The sequence below is a fragment of the Anthonomus grandis genome, chromosome 9, assembly GCF_022605725.1.
Source record: "Anthonomus grandis grandis chromosome 9, icAntGran1.3, whole genome shotgun sequence".
NCBI lineage: Eukaryota > Metazoa > Arthropoda > Insecta > Coleoptera > Curculionidae > Anthonomus > Anthonomus grandis.
The window spans coordinates 10,143,541-10,165,688 of NC_065554.1; the positions used below are offsets into that span (position 1 = coordinate 10,143,541).

Genomic DNA, 22,148 nt, shown 5'->3' on the forward strand with positions numbered 1-22,148 from the left:
AGTTTAGTTTCTAATTGCATGCAAGTGAAAAGGGTAGATAATTTAAAAGTTTGGCATTATAAATTGGCTCATCAGAATCTCACATATGTCAAAGTGTTTCTATATAAAATGAACATAAAGTATATAGATGTAAACAAAGGATTTACAAGTAAAGATTGTTTAGCAGGTAAACAACAAAGGTCTACCTTTGGTAAGAGTGAGTCCCGAGCCACTGAAACACTTGAGTTGGTTCATGCTGATGTATGTGAACCAATGGACATTCCCTCTTTAGGGGGAGCTCGTTACTTCATTTTGTTTAAGGATGATTTTTCTTCCTTTAGAACAATATATTTTTTAAAACAAAAGTCTGAGATACTAGAAGTAATTAAAAATTTTATATCTATGGCAGAAAGGCAAACAGGGTCCAAAATGATAGTTCTAAGGACAGATAATAGTCTGGAGGTTGTAAACAAACATGTTTCAGAGCCTTTACAGTTCAAAGGTATATGTCATTAACGCACAGTGGTATATGCACCCCAGCAAAATGGTAGGGCTGAGCGGGAAAATCGCACTGTAGTGGAAGCTGACAGAACTCTAATAAACAGTAGTAAATATCTAGGCAAACTTTTTTTAAGCAGATTAACACTGTTTCATATACTTTAAATAGAATAGGTCCTAGTCCTCAAAAATCTAAGACTCCTTTTGAACTATGGCCTAAAAAGCAATATAAAATGGAAAATTATAACATTTTTGGAACTAGAATTTCAGTTTATGTGCCTAAAGAAAAAAGGCTTAAATGGGATCTAAACAACCAACAGGGATATTTTCTTGGATATGGGAAGAATGTTAAAGGATTTTGCGTCTATATTCCTGCAATAAATAAAGTACAAATTCAGATAGATGTGTTTTTCTTGCTAGAAAAAATACCAGAAGAAATATCAGAGACCAAAGTGTTAAATCTTAAGTTGAAAGTGAAATGTTAAGTGATGCAAACTCCCTTGCAATGATGCAACCTCCCTGCAAGTTGAGAAGAAATGTCCGACCTAATCCCAGATATGATGACTATGAATTGAACTTAGACCTGATGTTAGTGCTGACTAACATTAGTGCTGATTGCAGCCACTCATGATAATGATGAACCTATGCATTATGAAGAGGCTATGGGAGGTATTGAGGCAAACAAGTGGCAGCAGCCTATTGAGGAAGAGATTTGTGCATAAAAGAATAAGGCATGGGTGTTGTGTGGTGAAAGTTAAAAAGTCAATCATTGAGTGCAAATGGGTATTTTAAAAGGAAGGGGATGAAATAGGTAGAATAATTAAATATAAGGCTAGATTAGTAGCGAGAGGTTTTCAGCAACCTAATGTTTATAATGCGGATATTTATAGTCCCTTAGCAAAGTTGCCTTCTGTCAGAATTTTCTTAGCTATTACCAATTATTTTAGGTTTAAAGTACATCAACTAGGTATTTGTAGTGCCTTTTTAAATGGCGATATAAATGATGATGTTTATATTTTGTTGCCAAAAGGGTTTAATGAAAATGAAGGAACATTTCCTAAGTTAAGAAAACCTTTATACGTCTTAAAAACTTCACCTAAAAAGCCATAGCAGCTTAAGTTGAAGTTTCTGATAGTAAAGTGTGAAAGACAATACAACAAGAACAGTATCATCCGTATCATTATCAATGGGTACTAGCGTTACAACCTTAAGATTATCCTAGAAGAATTGTATTTTGCCACTGGCTTTAAGAACAGTTCGGCAGGAGTAAAGATGAGGCCACATTTACACCAGATGAAGTGCAAAATTTCCACAACAATTATGTTTGGGCAGAAAATCCGCATGCTGTAAAAAGATTGAATTTTCAACATAGACGTTCATTAAATGTGAAATTTATTTACATTTTCTTTTGCAAAATCTGCCACCATTATTAGAAGATGTTCCTCTAAATGTAAGATAGAGTATAATGGCTTCTACATGATGGAGCTTCACCACATTTTAGACGAGAACTTTATGAACATCTAAATAATGAGTTGTCAAATAAATGGATAGGGCGCAAAGGACCTATTTCTTGGCATCCTCGCTCCCCAGATTTAACGACTAATGCCTTGATTTTGTTCTGTGGTGCTACTTGAAAGAGTTGGTGTATCATGATGGAGCAGTAAATAATCCAAAACTTCAAAAGCGCATTGAAAATTCTTGTGATTTAATTCTTAGATACCGAGATTTTATTTTCGAAGCTTGTAAAGTCATAGATTTGCCGAGGAAGATTGTGTGTTAATTGAAAAAATGGGGACAATTTCGAACAATTTTTGTAAAAACGTTAACCATTTAACTTAATAACAAATTTTCATTAATGTGACTTATTAATTAAACTGCAACTTTTATATACGTGATTTTTGGGATAATAACTTCTTTTGACGGGTTCTACAAGGTGCTCAAAATAAATCAATCAACCTTGAAAACACCCTGTACAAATAACTATGTATTTTAATGATGTTTGGTATGGTATCGTGTGTACATTTTTCCATGATGTATTTAAATTAAATTTTATGACGCTGTTAATTTTGAGTTTTGACAAATTATAAATAAAATGTGAAATAAATTTCAATCAGATTTTTTTATGCACTAGAGCGTAAAATAATTATTTTTGTAACAAGTGTGGAAAATTATCCTTTTTTTGTAAATGGTAAATTTGTCAAGAGAAGATATTAATAACTATTATTATAAATAACCATTTCCAAACCGTGAAACTTGCTTGCCTTCGGCGAAAGTCAAACCAACAAAAATATTTGTGAAGCTATCGTCCGATGGGTGAAGCCAACCAAGACCTCTAAAGCTCCTAGGATTTTAACATAAAATTTTGTGTATATAAAAATAATTATATAAATCGATTTATAAAGCTTTTAAATCTCTATACCAGTCCGAGATAAATAAATAGGTTGCTGGCAATTGGTGGCAGTTGACAATAGGACGTTAGACTCACACACGTTAATAAAAAAGGATAACGACTTTTTAAAAATTTACTATGTCAGTAATCTTAATCAAAAATAAGTTACAATTGAAAAGTCATATAGGAATTTTGATGTTCTATAATTGAAGACATTACAAATTTTAACAATGTTGATTTAACATTGAGTTAACATCACGGTAATTTTTTTGACATTAGAAAAAAAATAAAAACGTGTATCAAATAGTAAGTACATGTTTTGCATGTTAAAGTAAGAACTTTAACATGCAAATTGGACTATTTGTATTGTATATTAAGGGAAAGGTTTGGGTAATGGGGCAAAACCGAATTATTATTATATAAGTATTGCCGAAACGACTTGCTAGATGGTGCCTCTGCAATCCTCAATAAATGACGTTATGCTCCTCCGTATTGTCGTATTGTGTATTATAATTTAGTTCTACTTGAGCAACTATATGAGTAGCACGTAATCATAATTTTATTTTCACACCAGAAATGTTTATTCTTTTGTTTGTTTGAAAGCGTATAACGTGGAAAACAAAATAACGAGGTAAGCCAATATTTTTAGATCAAGTAGAAGGACTGTAACAAAAGCCCATGTTTATTATTGTTTAGTTCATCTTTTTTTTGTAATAATTTTTATTTAATGTTTGACTGAGTAAGGCAAAATAACATAAGTTGCTGCAAAATGACATACCATTTTGCGAATTCATTGTGAATATAAATGCTCGTTTTTTTATTAGGTATGATTTAAGGTTATACCACGGAACTATATCTAAAAGACCGAAAGGCAGTCTTGGAGTAAGGATTCTATGCTAAATGCTATATAACTTATAAAAAATAATAAAGGGGATTTATAAAAATTATTACGAAAGTAGGGCTAAAGCCAGAAGAGAGAAGGCTAGGAAAACATAAAGCAACATTTCCTGTAAAAGTGGAACGACAGGTGGTCGAGGATTTAAAGTTTTTAAAATCGCGATATTTTTTTTGTTTGTTTAACTAGAATAGTTATTTATGTAACAAGTGTGTAAAATGATCCTTGTTTTGAGAATTCTCCTACGGCTCATGCGACAACTCCCATGAATAAAAGAAGGGGATTTTACATACGTGTAACATACAAAATTTTCTCTGCTACTGAAAAAACATTTAAAAAAAACAAAAATACCAAATTACTTTACGCAGTTAAATGACTTTACGTAAAAAAAAGTCAAAACATGTGTTGACAAATTATAAATTAAATGTCAAATTAACGTCAAATTACTAGACTTCTTTAGGCACTAGTGAAACTTTACCTCCCCCCCCTGGGAAGTGTGTAAAGTGAGTATTTTACGCAGGGTATTAGAAAAAGGATATCAGTTAGCGGCAAAAACTGGTTTTAAACACCAGTTTGATGATAATAAAAAAGCATCCGGAACAGATTGGCTAAGAGAGTTTCCAAAAACCCAGACTTTTCTTTGAGGAAGCCTGAAGGAATATCCGCAGCGAAGGCCTAGGCTTTTAACAGACCTCAAGTTCAAGCCAAATTTTTCAAAACATTACAAGAAGTTATTAAAGACGAAAATAGGAACTGTACATAAATGACATGTACAGTAAGTCTAAAGATCACAGGTAAATTTACTCAATTTGCAGATGATCCAACTGTGCTGTGGCATGATCTTAGTGCTGCAAATCTAAATGAAAGAAAGAATAAATAGGGACATTGCTGTCATTAAAAATGGTATGACTGTAATAAATTAACTCTAAATATTACCAAAACCAGCATTATACATTTTAAATACAGTTTAAGTAAAGTATTCTTATGTACAAGTGCTTTAAATAATTTGAGTGAAAATAAATGTGTGAGAATAGGCATAGACAATAAATTAAAATTTGAAAGCCATATTAGGCTACTAAGCAATAAACTAGCATCAAATTGTTATGCTCTTAAGGTGGTATCTTAGGAGTTAAAATAAAAAGCTCTTTCGAAAAAGTGTAAAAGGATTGCTTGTTGCAAAAGGCTACTATGAAATCTTTTTAGCAGAGAGATTTTAAATGTACCGTGTCCTTTTTTAACATGTTTTAGTGTTTAATCGATGTATATGTAAATTTATGTTTGAATTTTAATATTGTAATTTGTTTATTTGTATTATATGTTAAATCTAGGTTTATTATATTCTTACTATATTATGGTTTGTTAATTTTTTTGTTTTTTTTACAGCTTTGTCAACAAGATTTTTTTATGATAATTATATTGATTGATTGATTGAAACCCAGTGAGAATTTATAACTCAAATGAGTCTGAGTTATAAACCGTACAACGTTCTCGAAAAGTCTTCGGCACAGCAAATCGAAAACAAGTTGGCCGTATGATAAGCGCAGAAAGAGGATCGCATGTGACAATAATGTGTGCGATGTCATCCAATTGTTGTTAGCTCAAGAGTTTGGATGGATTACAGGCCTAGCTTTTCCTCAAGATATTTCGAGAATTTCCAAAACACACCAAGGCAAATCTAGATGATGAAGTTTTGTTAATTATCGACGGTCACTCAACCCACAAATATTTAGACGCACTTTTGTTCACAGAAGCGAATGGTATTTTTATGCAACCCTTGCATGTGTCATACTGTGGACCGCTGAAGACATATTATAACCAAGAAATCAGCAAGTGATTAAAAAACCATCGAGTTAGAGTGACTACCCAATTTCAAATTGGTTTTTTACTTAACGAAGCCTATTGCGAAGCCTTTTTAGTGCAAAATGCTGTAAATGGATTTTCCAAAACTGAAATACTTCCATTTAATCCGGACATTTACCCAGACTATATGTAAGAAGCTTCAAAAAATATTCCACCTAATAAAAACTCTGAGCCTGAAATATTATTTCGCAGTTACTCTCATACATAAATCAACAACAGAGTACACTTGCAGTCACTCCATTTGTCCTAAGCTCACCTAAAGTAGGTCACTTTGTATCTGGACAAGGGAGAAGAATTTTATTTCTTAAAAAGTCTTATTTCTTTTTTTGTCCCAACTTGGTTTTTATGATAGTAGAATTGTTCGTTTATATGTTAGAGCGTTAATTTGCCATTTTCTTAAAAAGAAATTAAACTAAATTATGTCGCCAATAATTGTGACAGATTATAAATTAAATGTCAAATAAATATCAGATCTACTTTTAATTACGCACGTAAAAAAGTTAAACCTTATAAATTCTAAAGAGTACTAATTTGAGTACCTTACGCACTGTAGTAGAAAAAATAATTTTTAAATATCACTCTTATTAGTTCATCAACATACTGATGTCGGTTCACTTAACTATGCCAACTAAAACTTATAAGTTGAAATTTAAACTGTAAATTTAATTTAGTTCATATTGACTAGACATACATGTTATTAAAGATAAACGACCTAACTGTTATTTTATAATTAAAAAAATGTCAAAATTCCTAATATTTTAAATTGATGTAACATGTTTTCTGCCCTCACAAAGTTATCTGTTGATTAAAAAACTAATTTTACACATTGCGTAGGCTCTGGCTCTCATGCAACATCCAACATAATTCCAGTTTTATAATATTTTCAAAAACAACCTGCAAGGCAACGGATCCGTAATTAGGACTATTTTAAAAACATTGTATTACTTTTAACTGTATATACACGTTTAATTTTAGAAACAATGTAACATTTCCAATTGTTTATAAAGGTTGGAGGTCATTTGTTTGGATTTGCTATTTTAAATCCTTTTGTTAAAAAAATAATAAATGAATTTAAAATTATTAGGTTAATAAATAAATATTAGTTATTCATAAGTAATAAATGCTTAAAGTTTTGTTTTTAACTTACTAAAGTTTAAGGATGATGGTGTGTTGAAGCCGGTAAAAGCACGACTAACGTATACGTCGGCCCCTCCACTTATAGAAAATCCCGATTTAGATCGGAAAAGTGTATGAACTCTGTTTATTTTATTACTTTCATTTTGTGGGTTTTCTTTTAATGCAGACACTTCCTCTAAATGGATGCATTTTTATGTGGTCTTTTTTTAAAGTGTCAACTAGTCGAAAAGGGACAGGAAGTTCCACTAGTATAATTTAAGATGTGTCTCCTGTATGCATCATGAACTGAGAATAAATATTATTTAAAAAATATTTTTTCTAGTTGCAACATATTAATATTTTTAAAATTAAAATGTAAACTCTCATTGTAGAATGAATCCACCATAATCTTTAATTTTATATTAAGCACAGAAACTGATCAACGAAAAATCTTATAGTTAAAGGTTTTTGGATTCAGTAAAGATTGGGAAAACTATGACAAGAAAAATTTTAAGATCAAATATACGTATATGAATCAAATTATTTTTGTAAAAAATGCCAGAGGCGTAGCGACCTTTTAAATATATATCGTAACAAACTGAAATATAGATCGTATCCCGAGCAAACAAAAAAGAGGCTGGCCAGCTAAAGCGATCAAGTCTACACTCCAGGATATAATTACATTATGATTAGGTAAGTCATTTTAAGCTTCGAATTTAATGGTTTTAATTTTTTATGTAAAATTATCTTTTAAGTAAATTATTAAACCTTACTAAAAAAACACATTCATTACCAAATGATTCAATGTATCAATAGCCTTTATTTTCTAATTTGTTAAAGCAAAGCAAAGTTTAGTCATAAGTTTTAGTATATATTTACTATTTCATGAGCACATATAATTACATGAAGAGAGAGTATTGTAGTGTTTTTCCCGTTCGTTAACTAAATTGACAACTACTGACTTCCAGCGGCGAGACGTCGTACGGTGTACCACTTGAGTCATTCCGAAATGACAGAGAATCAGCTGGTTTCTCAAAGCTTACAATATCGTTACACTGCAATCCCTAAGCTTATTTTGTCCCAAAGAAAAAACAATCAACGGTTTTCTCCAGAGAATGACGTTGGGGTATAACAGTACACCAGAACTTGCTTGCCTGTATATATGAAGACTACTTCTAACATGCTGCGAATCATCCTCCAGTCCAGGTTATCGAGTCCTCATGGGAGTTTGGAAATTACTAAGCTTCTCAGATCCTCGGCAAGCAACTGCTCTTTTATAGTATACACAGCGTGCCAAACGTACGTTCTTCTAGTATGACGCCTCTTTGGTAACCAACTAGAAGATCTTTCTACCAGTCTCTTCATCGATTAGTTTGAGTGCTTGCCCGACTTTGGGGTTACACCGACGCTTTTGGCAACATTCAACATTTGGCAAATCAGCTCTTGAATTTTGGCAACATTCTACTGAAAACTCAAGCTATTCCTTCAGACATTTGTAAGTCCTTAGCTACACAATATGTCAGAGCATACTCAGCTGGAGCAGTAAACAAGTTTTGCTGCATTTTACAGGTCATGCCGTACCGACTTTTTTAGCCTATCTAAAGATGGGCCATGAATTGATGGAATGTCAAATTCGACTCTGGTTGGATTGGCCGCAGTTCAGCGTCTTCGTGGTTTCCATAATAAGGAGCCAGGTTATAGTGAATAACTCGAGCTTTACCTCTCGGCGGCTTGTGTATTCTATAAAAAATTTCGTCTCTTAGGGTCAGAGAGCCAAACCAAATCGACGTTGTTGTACCTCTGGTTTTTAACATTGACATTATATGAGTCTTCCGATAGCTGGCATCTTGAATGAAAATGCACACTTGATTTAATAAGAAAGTGAACTTGAAGAAGAAGAAGAAAACTTTATTGATGATTTATACTCTTACGCAGCTCACTGACGTAGCCCTTGGGGGGAGGAAACCGCACTTAAGATTGCACGGGAGACTTCTCTTCCCATCACTATTCAAGCCGAAAACTCACCTGGGCTTTCATAGATGGCTGATAGATAAGCCAGCAGGAACAAATGAATAAAGTTAACTCAGTCTCTTTGGTAGCTAGATACGACTTTGAGCAAATTCCGACCAATGGTATTATTCATTTGATCCATCATGCCATCTGACTGCGAATTCTAAGCGTCTTACAGATGCTCTGAAACAAGCTGCATTTAAAATTTCATCCTTGGTCTAAATGTAGCTCCAAAGGTACACCAAAACTGCAGATCTATTCTTTTATTAAGACATCAGCGATAGTAGAGCCTTCGTGGTTTGCTAGAGGGTATACCTAAACTAATTTGCTGAAGTAGTCCATTACGAGCACAATTTGGGAAATGGACCAGCAACATCAAGTTCATCTTCTACAATTAGACAGTTCCATTATGACCAATATGACTTGACATTGGGAGAATACTTAGGAGGCTCTTCTCAAGTTGGTTTCTTCGTTTCCTTTACCTATGTTAGGACTATCTGGATATCGGGATCTTCCTCTTAGGCTCTTATAAGATTCCCATTTTCATGGACGATGGTAGTTTTTAACAACTGAGCATCTTTCTCTTCTGCTCGTTGGCGATGTTGAGAGTCTTCTGGACAGGGTCTTCTGATAGAGCATCTGCATTTCTATGCATTCTCCCTGCTCGATTTTCAGTCTCAAAGTCAAACGCCTGTATCCTCTTTATCCTTTTTAGTATAAAACCTTTCCGGATTTTTATCCTAAAGAAGCCATGTTAAATCTCCATGGTCAGTTCGAAAGCAGGAAATTCCTCCCATAGAGGTACTTGTAGTGCTTCATCGCTTTTACAACAGTTAGCAACTCTCGATTAGTGACGCAATAGTTGCTCTCTAGCTTATACAGCGCCTTACTAAAATAGCCAATGACTTGTTCTTCTTGGCCATCCTGGAGTTGGGACAACACATCTCCTATGCCCGCACTGCGAGCGTATCCAATATAAATTTTCTTTAACTCTCAACTAATTTATTTAGACACTTCAGTATGAAAACACGCTCGCCCACGACTACTAGAGATATTTATTTTTACTGTATTTATTTACAACTATTTAAATCGTATGCCAATATTCCGAACTTGACTTTACTGAACTGATAACTATCGGCGATGCGGCTTCTTATATACTCGGCAGAACGCTGTTCCGGAAGATTCTCGCTAACCTTCGAGATGTCGAACAGTGTACCACTTGGGTCATTCCGGAATAACGGAGAACCAGCTGGTTTTTTGGTATTTACATTATCGTTACAATATTATGTATAAACTTCTTTTACTCATTGTTGCCTCTGCATAAATTCCATCCCGCATTATCAGTCAAGGTAAATATTAATAAACAGTTGGAGGAATGTGATCAAATTAAGAACAAAAAATTTAATTTTAAAAAGGCAAATTTTGAAAGGACTTTCATGCTATTCCAAAATGCAAATTGGAATAGCATTTGTAATTGTCTAAATATTGATGATTTTGTAAACAATTTCTATAAAATTCTCAATAACATCTTTTCAGAATGTTTACCCATGTCAACACAAGTTGGAAAAGTATTTCCTGTGAGGTGTAATGGTGAAATAATTAAAATGATTAAAGGTAAGGAATGTTATTTAAGGAAGTTTAAAAATCTAAAGTTGGATATTGGTGGGATAAATATGAAAAGATTAGGCAAACAATTAAATTAAGTATAAAAAAAGCATATGCAGAATATAAAACTAACACTAAAAGAAGCATGTATACAGATCCCAAATTTTCCTGGTCTTTTATTCGTACTTTAAAAAATGATGCGGATATACCTGCCTAAATGACTTATAAGAACCTCTCTGTAAATGGCGCTAAAAACATTGCAAACTTGTTCGCCCAGTATTTTTCTTTCTACCAAAAAGTCGACATTGACTAACCTAATACCATTTTGCCAGTATGTACATAATGCCTTTAATACGAAAAAGCAGGTTGATGTAATTTATAGATTATGATGTAATTTATTGATATGAAATAGGCTTTTGACAGAGTGAAACATAGTCACATAGTAAAATTTCTCTATAAAAGTAATGTTACAAATATTTCAATAAAATCAATAATATTATTTTTAACCGATAGGCAGCAATATGTTGAAGTCAGGGGTGCAAAGTCTAATATTTATACTAGTACCTCTGGGGTTCCCCAAGAATCCAATTTGGGACCCCTTTTGTTTTTAATTGCTGTAAATGCCATATTGTATGCTATAGATAATTCAAGGGCCTTATGTTTTGCTGATGACTTTAAAATGCATATGAAAATTAGTACACTAGGGGATTGTCATGTTTTGCAAAGAAATTTCAAAAGTGTTGTAGACTGGTGTAACTTAAATGATTTTAGTTTTAATGAAAAAAAGTGTTATTCTATGTCTCTATTAATGGTACACCAGTACAAGCCCGTAAGCATGAGAAAGACTTGGTTATTATTGTGGACTGTAATTTGACTTTTACAGAAAACATTGTTGAGTTTTTAAATAAAGCACATAGAACAATGGGATTTAACGTCAGGTCTACGAAGGAAGGGTTTTAGTGTTGAGTGTTGTCTAAAATTGTTTGACAGTCTGGTGTTGCCATTACTGGAGTATGGTAGCATTATATGGTCACCACAATATGAGGTGTGGACTAAAACTATAGAACGTGTACAACGTAAATTTCTGAAATACATGTTTTTCAAAAAGTATGGATATTATCGAATTCAGAGCTATAACCATTTATTGTTATTGCAGGAATTTAATAGGCTCTCCCTGGAAAATAGACACCAAAAAATTTGCTTTGTGTATATGTATAAAATCCTAACAAATAAAATTAACTCTCCAGAAATACTTTCAATGCTTCCATTTTTTGTCAGTGCTGGGAACACTAGGCAAAGAAAGACTTTGAATTTAGATTTTCCAAGGACAAATATTTTTAAAAGCTCACCAATATATAAATGTGCAATTCTTTTAATATTCATGCTAGTGACTTGGACATAGATTTGAGAAGCTTAGAAAGTTTTACTAGAATTATAAATGATAAATGGTTGTATGGTTCTCAGATGCAGGATTTAAATAGTTTGTAACGTAAGTTCCTGTGTTAGTAGGTATTTAGATAATTTTCTAAGAGCTATGTAGGATTTTGTATTGTTTACTTAGTACTTCTGATTATTTTGAATTTATTGGTTAGAGGTAATTTCGGTATCTGTAATTGGCTATTTGGCTGTTGATGCTGTAATAATAAATAAATAAATAAATAAATAAATAAATAACTAAATAAATAAATAAATAAATAAATAAATAAATAAATAAATAAATAAATAAATAAATAAATAAAAAATAATGGAAATACAAATAAACATCAGATGATTCTTCTTTAATAAAAAAAAACTTATTTTAATATCGGCAAATTAGACAAAAACATGATCGAATATTCGTAATATACTTCCATTCTTTGCAATGGTTAGGAAACAGTTTTTCTAGTAATTATTCTAATTTCTCAATAATGTGGCTAAGAACCATAGGTAAGAAGTTCAGATAAAAAAGTAAAGTCCTGAGTTAGTTGCAAACTTCGTATGGACTACCTATATACCGTAAAGCAAATAGCAGGTTTACTGACTCAGTAGCAGAAACAATGAAAATAGAACGCCTAGCTCCCCCAATTAGGTATTTCCAATGGACAATAATCAAATCTTTGCAAAAAAAACTTTCTTTACCTAATAATATATATTGGGCAACATTATTATATAAAGTTATATACAATTGTCTTTGCATCGCGGCATTTTTTTTAGACATAGTCTAACCTGTGCTCTTCTATGCTTGTGATAACTATAATCCTTGCTATATAATCATGAGTCAAATTGTCTCGGTACATCTGAGTACATTTAAATGTATGTGTGCTGAAATATTCATTATGTACTTAGGTATACACCTAGTTAAATACATAAACTGCATAGAATTTTTTTCTACGGTTTAAGATAAAAGTTGTAGTGAAACATAATATGTATATTCGTCCAGGCATAACTTCGATGCCGTGATCTCGATATTGTACGGTCTCTATAAGGCACTTGTTTTGGAAAGATATAAGATCAACATCTTTCTAAACTCGTCTAACAAATACTTTCAGAAATTGTATCCAAACTTTTTAAAAAGAAAATAGGAAAATAAGATCTTTTTTAAATTACTTTAAAGACATATGTTAACTTACGACTCATCTTCATATAAAGGCTCTTTTAATCTACTTCTAAGCAGCCTTCCTAGTCTGACCATACGTCCCACTTCCATCATTAAGTTCTCTCGCTTCTCAATATACTTTTCTAGCTGTTCCCTTTTAGTATCTAAATTTAAAATCGGTATCGTCGCTACAGCTTCTCGCATATCTCGTAGTTCATTGCAATGTTCTTCTACGGATCTTAAAACCATAATAAAATTATAATAATTTTTACCTTTATATTTTAAATTAACTCACCGATGGAATACAGCAGAAACTCGTAACCTCGTCATTTGTTCTTGACTAATAGTATCGATTTTACTCCAGTAACTATGTAAATTATGGCAGATTTTACTATGAGCATCTATGGGCAATTTACAAGATTGTCGTAATTGAAAAGATGCATTTAATAATTGACATCCATAGTGGTAGGTGCACTAAAATTACCCAAACACAAGTAATAGAAAAGCTAAGTATTTTTTTTTAATTATTAATGCTTACTTTGGCTGTATCTTGAAAAGCTTGATGCTCCTCCTTTTGTGTTTGTATTTCATGAACTGTACAACCTACATAACTATGATCTTTAAGCATCACCATCAAAATATCTTCGAGCCATGTGATGGCCTGCTGTGCATCTTTCTCATACCTGTCAATCAAAGTGATCTGTTGAAGAGTTAGCTTCTGTAGCTCAACATTATCACTAAAAATATTTTTTCTGGCTAAGGTTGCATCAATGATATCATGTATATTAATAATATCTTCACTATAGTCAGCTTTGATTTCTTGACCTAAAGCATCTTTGATTGGCATGGAAAGCATGTCGGATAGCTTTTCACCTTCCTTATTGATTTCTTGAGCAATTGTGTCTAAAAAATGTATTGTTTACAGATTTATGAGTTTTAGTATTAATATAGATACCTAAATAAAATTGATTTATTTGCAATTCCTTTAGTTGACTTGCAGCTGTATCAAAATCATTAATATTATTTCCTACCACAAGTAAATCAAATACTTCGCTAGTTCTATCAAAGTATTCGGAGACTAGTCTAAAAAACCTTAAGGAAGTTATAAGAATGTTTCTTCGCTTTTCCACTCTAAAACAAAAAAGTTTTAATAAAAACCTATAATTAATTAAAAACTAATACAAGCTCTCACCTCAAAGCGAAACTTTTACAAACAAAATCCATAAACTCTTTCTGAGATATTAAATCTCTAAATTGTTCTTTTAAATCCTTATTGTCGCTCTCGCTAATTGTATTTATCTTATGTAGAAGTTCAGCATAACTTCCATAAGTTTCCAAACATTGAAGCTCAATCGACTCGTGAAGTTTTCGAACTTCTTCTGCTGATGCCACATCATGGCCCACCTTTTGGTTTTGGTTCATCAGTTCCTCCGCTGTACCTACATTTATTTTACATAATAAAAAAAAATCATAAACTTAGCAATGCCTTACCAAGTATCCAATTGGTAACTTTAACAACTCCTTTTTTCAGTTCATTTATGCCTTTGACACTGATCAAGTCTTTTTCTATCTCCGTCCAGCATATGTTTAATTCTTGTTGTTTTTGTCTTATTTCATTGACTAGCTCATGAATTTTTTCAATTGTGTCTAACGTGTCTTGTGGAGAATGGACTTTATCTATTTGATCTATGGAAAGTTTTCGTGTTCGATTCTCATATTCTATTGCTTGGACCAGTTCTTTTCCTAAAGAATAAAATAATGGTAATAATATATAATGAAAAGAAAAATCTTTATTGTTTTGATGAATTTATAATTATACTATATTTCAAATAGGTAGAGAGTAATAAAATGTACACCCGAGAGTTTTGTGGCCATCCATGAGCATAGGTAGACTTAGTACCTAGTTACTGAATAAAATGAAAAAAGGTAGGATTCGAACGCTATAAGAAGGGTACAGGTAGATGCGATTTTTAAATGTAATACAGATTAGCATAATATTTAATATACTAATTTGGCAGGTAATGTAAACTTTATTGTGATTCCGGCTAGCTATTTTATGATTGTCTGTTTATTGGCGTTTTTTTATAACATAATTTCAGTTTTGCCTAATTTTTTAGTTTTAAATTATAAAACTATGGATCCTGTTAAGTAGCAGCGGAGGGAGTAGATAAAAACTATTTTTATTCCCTACTATTATAGTTACAAGAAAATTTCTTATACCTGCATGTATGGTATTATACTTTATTAAATAGTTTTAAATACAACTCGTATTTTGCAAACCGACTAAAAAACTTCACCCGCATGAATGTTTAACGGAAAAAACTTTATCATTTGACAATCTGCCTAAGTAGGCACGGTCGTTTTACAAAATGGCTATCTAGATAGCAAAATAATGAATCCTTGAAAAATTTAACAATCTGGCCTTCTTTTTATAAAACAACTAGGCGACCAAAAAGGCGGGTTTTATAATCTGGCTACGGCATATATAACATACAGGATATATAAGTACAGGGCCGAGCCGTGCCGGGGGTGCAAGGGGTGCGCTGCACCCGGGCGGCGCTCATTTAGGGCGGCAAAATATCCGAAAAATAAAATAAAAAAGCGCCAAGTAATGAAAAAAAAATTATGAATAACAAAAATTTATAAAATTTAAAACTTATAATTAAGGCGCCAACAGAATACAATGTTTACTGAAACCGAGCATTGTTCCCCGAATCGTTGCTATAATAATAATAATCTATATAGATAAATAAATAGGTGCCAGGACCAGCTAATAAAAACAATTCCGCCGGTGCTGGTGATGTTATAAGGGCGGCGTAATTAAAAGAGCCGCGTAAAGTACCACCAATAGTAATTCCTCGAAATTTATTTCTTGCGGAATTTCAATACTTTTGGGTAATAAATAATATATATTTTGGAGCTGCAGAAATAAGCGGGGGTGTACTATTTAGAAATTCCCACCCTTTTGTTTTTAATTTATTTAAATTTGCGAGTTTTAAAGCGACTTGTCGATTAGTGTTTATTTTTAATACATTCTATATAAAAATTGTCTTTGTGTTGTTAACGGTAAGTTTAAAATATTTTATTAATATCTTCCAAATATTTAGAACTTCATGCCTTAAGCAATTTTTCATTGAAAAAATAATCTGATTTTTGTGCCAATTCTAAAAAAAATATTTGCTGATTTAGATGGCTGATGGTCGAAAGAGGCTTTCTGGTTCCCAATACCGAAAAAGGAAGCTAGAAAAGGAGGAAGATGACAGGCGGTTAGCAGATTCGTTAAAAAAGTTTTTTGCGTCATCAACGAACCCACAACCGGCACAACCTCAACCTTCAACAAGCCAAAGGCCGGATGTTCAACCTTTGACGTCAACTGAAGCCGATGCCGATGTAGAACAACCAAATGATGGAGATCAACAACCATCAGGAGATGAACTGAAACAAGATGATCACTCGACGAATACGCCAGCAAATACGCAAACTGAGAACATTGAAGCTATTCAGGTAAATGAAGAACGATTTAAAGATCCAGCATATTGGCCCGAAATATTAACGGATAATTTTAGATTATTGATTTTAGGAATAGGACCTGTTCAAATTAAAAATGTTAATTATCCCATTAATAATTTAAATAGATGTTTTAGCGCTGCTTACTTTGAAAAAAATTAACTAACAATGAAAAAGTTCCTAGAACCTGGCTTATTTACTCAAAATCTAAAGATTCAGTGTACTGTTTTCCTTGTAAATTATTTAAAGTTTCTGATAATAGTTTTAATGAGGGGAATGGCTATAGTGACTGGCGACATTTATCTCGGACTTTAGAAAGACACGAAATCACTAAGGGGCATTTTGAAAGTGTTAGGAAATGGCTTAAACTAAAAAAATCAATAGAAAAAGGTTTAACTGTGGACTCTATCAATCAAATTATTTCAAATGGAAAAAAAAAGATGAACTTCGATTTTAGAGAGAATAATATCTGTTATTTAGTTTTTAGCTGGACAAAATTTAGCTTTTAGGATTAATAGTCAACTATTTGATAAGGGTAACGGTAATTTTCTGAAATTAATTGAGACGATTGCAAAATTTGATTCTGTAATGGCCGAACATATTGATAGATTCCAAAAAGATGGGAACAAAATGCCGCATTATTTGGGAGATAAAATACAAAATGAATTGATTTTTTTATAGGAGAAAAATTAAAAAAGTGTATTGTTGAATGTTTAAAATTATGCAAATATTTCTCAATCATTCTTGACTGTACACCTGACGTTAGTCACCAAGAACAAATTACCATTATTGTTAGATTCGTTTTTATTGATGATTGTTCTAAAAGTATAGAAATTCGAGAATAATTTTAGGATTTTGTAAAGTTACAAACACTACTGGTCAGGGGTTAACAGATTTTTTATTAAATTATTTAAAAGAACTGGATATTGATATTGCCGATATGAGAGGTCAGGGCTATGACAACGGAGCAAACATGAAAGGCAAGCACAATGGCCTACAAAAAAAATTTTAAATATTAATCCTAGAGCCTTTTTTGTACCCTCTGCCGCCCATAGCTTAAATTTAGTAGTTAATGATGCAGCAAAAAGCTCTCTAGAAGTAACTAATTATTTTAGCATTATTCAGGAAATATATGTCTTTTTTTCGGCCTCAACTTACAGATGGAATGCTCTCTTAAAAGAGCTGCCCAGGCTAACACTAAAGCCCTTATCGGATACCCGCTGGGAAAGCCGTATTGAGGCAATAAAAACTTTTAGATTTGAGTTAGAAAAAGTGTATGATGCTCTGTTTACGCTTTTTAATGATGAAAGCAGAGATAATGAAACAAAGAATATTACAATGTCCCTAATAAATAAAATAAAATCATTTAAATTTATTTGTTCGTTAGTTATTTGGTATAACATTTTGGCAAAAATTAATATAGTAAGCAAAACACTGCAAAAGTCTAATGTTATTTTACCAGAAGCTATACAGATGCTAAAAGAAATCAAATTATTTTTGACACAAATGAGATCGAAAAACGGGTTTTTAGACATGATAAATGAATCTAAGAAAATTACGGAAGAAGTAGACGCCGAAATTTCCTTTCCAGCCATTCACTCAATAAGACCAAGGAAAAAAAAACGTTTTTTGACTATGAACACAAGGATGAGCCAATCCAATCTCCAGAAATAAATTTTAAAGTAATTTTTTTTTTAATATTCTCGATATTTCAACCTCAAAATTGGATGAGAGATTTCACGATTTACAAAAACATATTGAATTATTTGGTTTTTTTAAACAATTTGAAAACATTTTCCAAACCCGAAATAATGACCTATTGTAAGAACTTAGAAGCTAAATTAACTGACCCTGAAACAAAAAATATGGACATAAATGGATTGGACCTCTATAATGAAATCGACATATTATCAATTTACATTAATGATAGAAATATTTTTTCGGCCAAAGAAATATTAATATATCTGGTTGCTAACGATTTGAAAGGCATATTTCCAAATTTATTCGTAGCTTTAAGAATATTTTTAACAACGCCAATCACTGTAGCTCATGGGGAACGCTCATTTTTCAAACTAAAACAATAAAAAACTAGTTAAGATCCACAATGAGCCAAACAAGACTATCAAATTTATCAATAATAAGTATTGAGGAAGACATTGTTTATATACTCTATATCAGAAGTGTATAGAGCAATAAACTGGGGAATTCCGTTCTGTTTGGCTACATTTCGTGGTAGTTCATAGGCGCAGGTACTTATAATGTTTATGAATTTAATTTTCACGGATTAAATGCCTTTATTTTGAAAGAGATTAAATACTAAATAAATACTTTTAATCCTTTTGTATAGGTACCTATCTTTTAACGCTTTGTAACATGCAAAAATGGGGTCAGGTAATATATACAGACTATAAATACTTTTAAATCATATTTTAAACGTTAGTAGTCACTGCTACGCTGTAGTGTAATCACAATATTATTATCCCAATATTTAAAAAATGGAGGTATTCAGTCCAACGAAAAGATGTACTAAAAATTCTCCACTATTCTCCACTGAGTGAAAAAGTTATTATTTTAAATGTACATGATTGCATAAAACACGATTACCCTAGTTTTACTGTGCAAGAAATTGTTGAAAAATGTTCACCATTTTCAAATTGTTGCGGGAAAGAAAAGTAGCAGGTCAAGTGGAATCTCCCAAGCAAAAGCCAGGACGACCTACAAAAGTCCTTGATGAAAATGCTAAATGTATAATTCGAAGAAAAGTTCACTCTTTTTATTTTAAAAAGGAAATACCCACCCTAGACAAAATTTTAATGGAGCTTGGCCGAGATGACAGTATTCCGTTGATAAGTAGAAAACTTTTATGGAAAACTTTAAAAAATATGGATTTTGCCTGGGAAAAGCATAACCGCAAAGCACTTTTACTGGAGAGCGACGAAATTGTTTGTTGGAGACGACAATACTTGAGAAGTATTTTTATCTTGATGAGACGTGGATTAACGAAGGTGATATAGTCCAAAAAATGTGGCAAGACAAAAATATAACCAGTGCTCGCCAAGCTTTCATAGAAGGCCTGTCTACGGGTATTAAAGTACCTTCGGGAAAAGGAAAAAGACTTATAATCACACATATTGGAAGCGAAGAGGGATTTTTAAAAGAAGGTCTGCTAACCTTTGAGTCGACTCACACAGGAGATTACCACGAAGACATGAACTCAGACGTTTTCGAGGACTATTTTGGTGAAATGATAAAATTTCTTCCGGCTAATTCGGTGGTGGTTATGGATAACGCAAGCTATCATTCACGGCGAATAGAGAAGACACCAACTTCAAGTTGGAGAAAGCAAGAAATCATCGATTGGCTGACTGCAAAAGCAGGTCAAGTGGAATCTCCCAATTTGCTCCCGTTTGAAGCAAATTTGATAAAAAAAGAACTGCTGGCAATAGCAAACTTACACAAAACTCGTTTCATGAAATACGCCGTGGAAGATATAGCCGAAAAATATAATATAACTGTACTGCGCTTACCGCCATATCATTGCGAACTAAATCCTATAGAACTGATATGGGCGCAGGTAAAAGGATTTGTAGCAAGACAAAACACGACTGTTAAAATTAAAGATGTTAAGCTACTGTTTGATCAAGCCATTACGGAAGCGACACCAGAGAATTGGCGAAAGGCAGTCCAGCATGTAATTAAACAAGAGGACAAAATGTGGGATCTTGACAACCTCATCGATCAGACAGTCGATCCTTTAATTATAATGTCAAGAGGTGATGACAGTTCGTCAGATGACGAAGAAGACTACAATCTATTATAATTTAAAATTGTTATACACTGTTCAAAAAGTGCCAGATCCAAAAGTGACATTTTCAACTGTTTTACTCTACATATTATGTTCAATAAATTTGTGAAAAAAATATATTATTCCATTTAAACAAAAGTAACTTTCTAAAATAAAATAGCATTTAAGTACATTAATTATAAGGTAAAAAACAAGTCCCAGTTGCACGCCTTTGGCGAACCGTTTTCAATGTTTATCAGTGGGTAACAATGGGCAAAACTCATAAATTGACCCAAAACCGGGTGGCACTACCTGCAATCAACGAAAAGAAAGAATTTTACATTGAAACTAATACCCAACTAAGGTAGTGGCATAAAATATTGGTGGATTACCAGGTACCACTTTTGCATACCTAATGAGGTTTTATTGCTCTACACACTTCTGAAATAGAGTATAATTTAGATGTTACCGACCTAATTAGGGAATTTGCATATAAAAAGGCAAGAAAAGTAAATGTTAGCATTTAAACCAGGGTTCTAATTACTTTTTTTTATTTTCTTTAAATTAGTATGTAAGTAAAATATATTTTCTTTAGGTGTTTATATCGATGTAATTACATATTAATATAGAAATACTTATATAAGTAAATAATATATGCTTTTATGTAAAGATAATATTGATTAATATATGTGTGTTTGGAATTTAATTCAATATGATTTTTTATTACACCCTTTTTTTTAAACGTTGTACTTTGGAAAGAGCATTTTTTAAAACACTTTTTTAAAAATCACTGCAGAAGGGGGGGGGCAAAATTAGCTCTTGCACCCGGGCGGCAAATACCCTAGGCTCGGCCCTGTATAAGTATAACACAATGCATAAAAATATAAAAAATACAAAATGGATCAGACGGTTACTCCAACGAAAAGAAGCACTAATAATTGATCTACTGCTGGTACTCCTGCATTTTCAGTCAAAGAAAAATTGTTTTAAATGCGCATGATTGTTTAAAACACAACTACCCTAGTTTTGCTATAGATGCAGTTGTACAGGATTATTCCTGAATGACTGAAATAGGTAAATCTACTATTTATAGACTATTTCGGAAAAGAAAGGGAGAACAAGTAAAATCTCCAAAGCATAGTACAGGAAGACTAGCCAGAATCCTTGATCAAGATATTCAACGTGCCGTTAGAAAACAAGTTGCAATTTTTATTTCAAAAAAGAAATACCAACTTTGGACTAAATTTTAATGGAGCTTAGCCGAGATGATATTGCTTTGATGAGTAAAAAACTCTAATGGATTACTTTCAAAGCCTTTGCCTCGGAAAAGCATAATCACAAATCTGCTACTGGAAAGCGATGAAATTGTTCGCTGGAGAAGATAATTTCTAAGAACCATCAAGCAGCACCGCAAAGGACAAAAGAATTTTTTTATCTTGATGGAACCTGGCTTAACCAAGGATTAATTGTTCAGAAAATATGGCAAAATAAATAGATAGCCACTGCCCGCTGAGCACAGATGGCCTGCCTATATGTATCATAATTACACATATTGGAAGTGAAGTCGGTTTCGTAAAAAAAGATTTGCTAAGTTTTGAGTCATGCAGGACGGGAGGTTATCACTTCAATGCAGATGTTTTCGAGGATTATTTTGGAGAAATGATAAAATTTCTTTCAGCTGATTCGGTGGTGATCCTGGACAATGCTAGCTACCATTCACGGTATATAAAGAAGTCCTCCATTACATTCCGGACAAAACAAGAAATAATAGATCGACTGACAACAATATACTCAACTCGAGCGAATTTAATTCTTTTGAATTAATTTGGGCGCAAGTAGAAGGATTGGTTGCAAGAGAGCTAACATTTTTAAAATGGGAGACCTTAAAATCCTATTTGAACAAGCCATTAAGTAAGTGACTCCAGAAAAC

General features: G+C 32.5%; 1 protein-coding gene across 4 annotated transcripts in view; it reads right to left on the bottom strand.

Annotated features, from left to right (window-relative positions):
• The window catches only part of LOC126740641 (titin-like), a 216,822-nt gene that overhangs the window by 175,220 nt on the left and 19,454 nt on the right, over positions 1-22,148 (bottom strand). For 3 of the 4 annotated variants that reach the window (XM_050446754.1, XM_050446751.1, XM_050446753.1), the window contains exons 6-11: positions 14,419-14,670; positions 14,120-14,366; positions 13,883-14,058; positions 13,466-13,830; positions 13,223-13,401; positions 12,962-13,165 (exon numbers count right to left, since the gene is read on the bottom strand). In XM_050446754.1, coding sequence (XP_050302711.1) covers positions 12,962-13,165; positions 13,223-13,401; positions 13,466-13,830; positions 13,883-14,058; positions 14,120-14,366; positions 14,419-14,670 — 1,423 coding nt within the window. Of the gene's footprint in view, positions 1-6,768; positions 6,885-12,961; positions 13,166-13,222; positions 13,402-13,465; positions 13,831-13,882; positions 14,059-14,119; positions 14,367-14,418; positions 14,671-22,148 lie in introns of those variants that run through there. The other variant, XM_050446755.1, reaches the window with a different exon arrangement.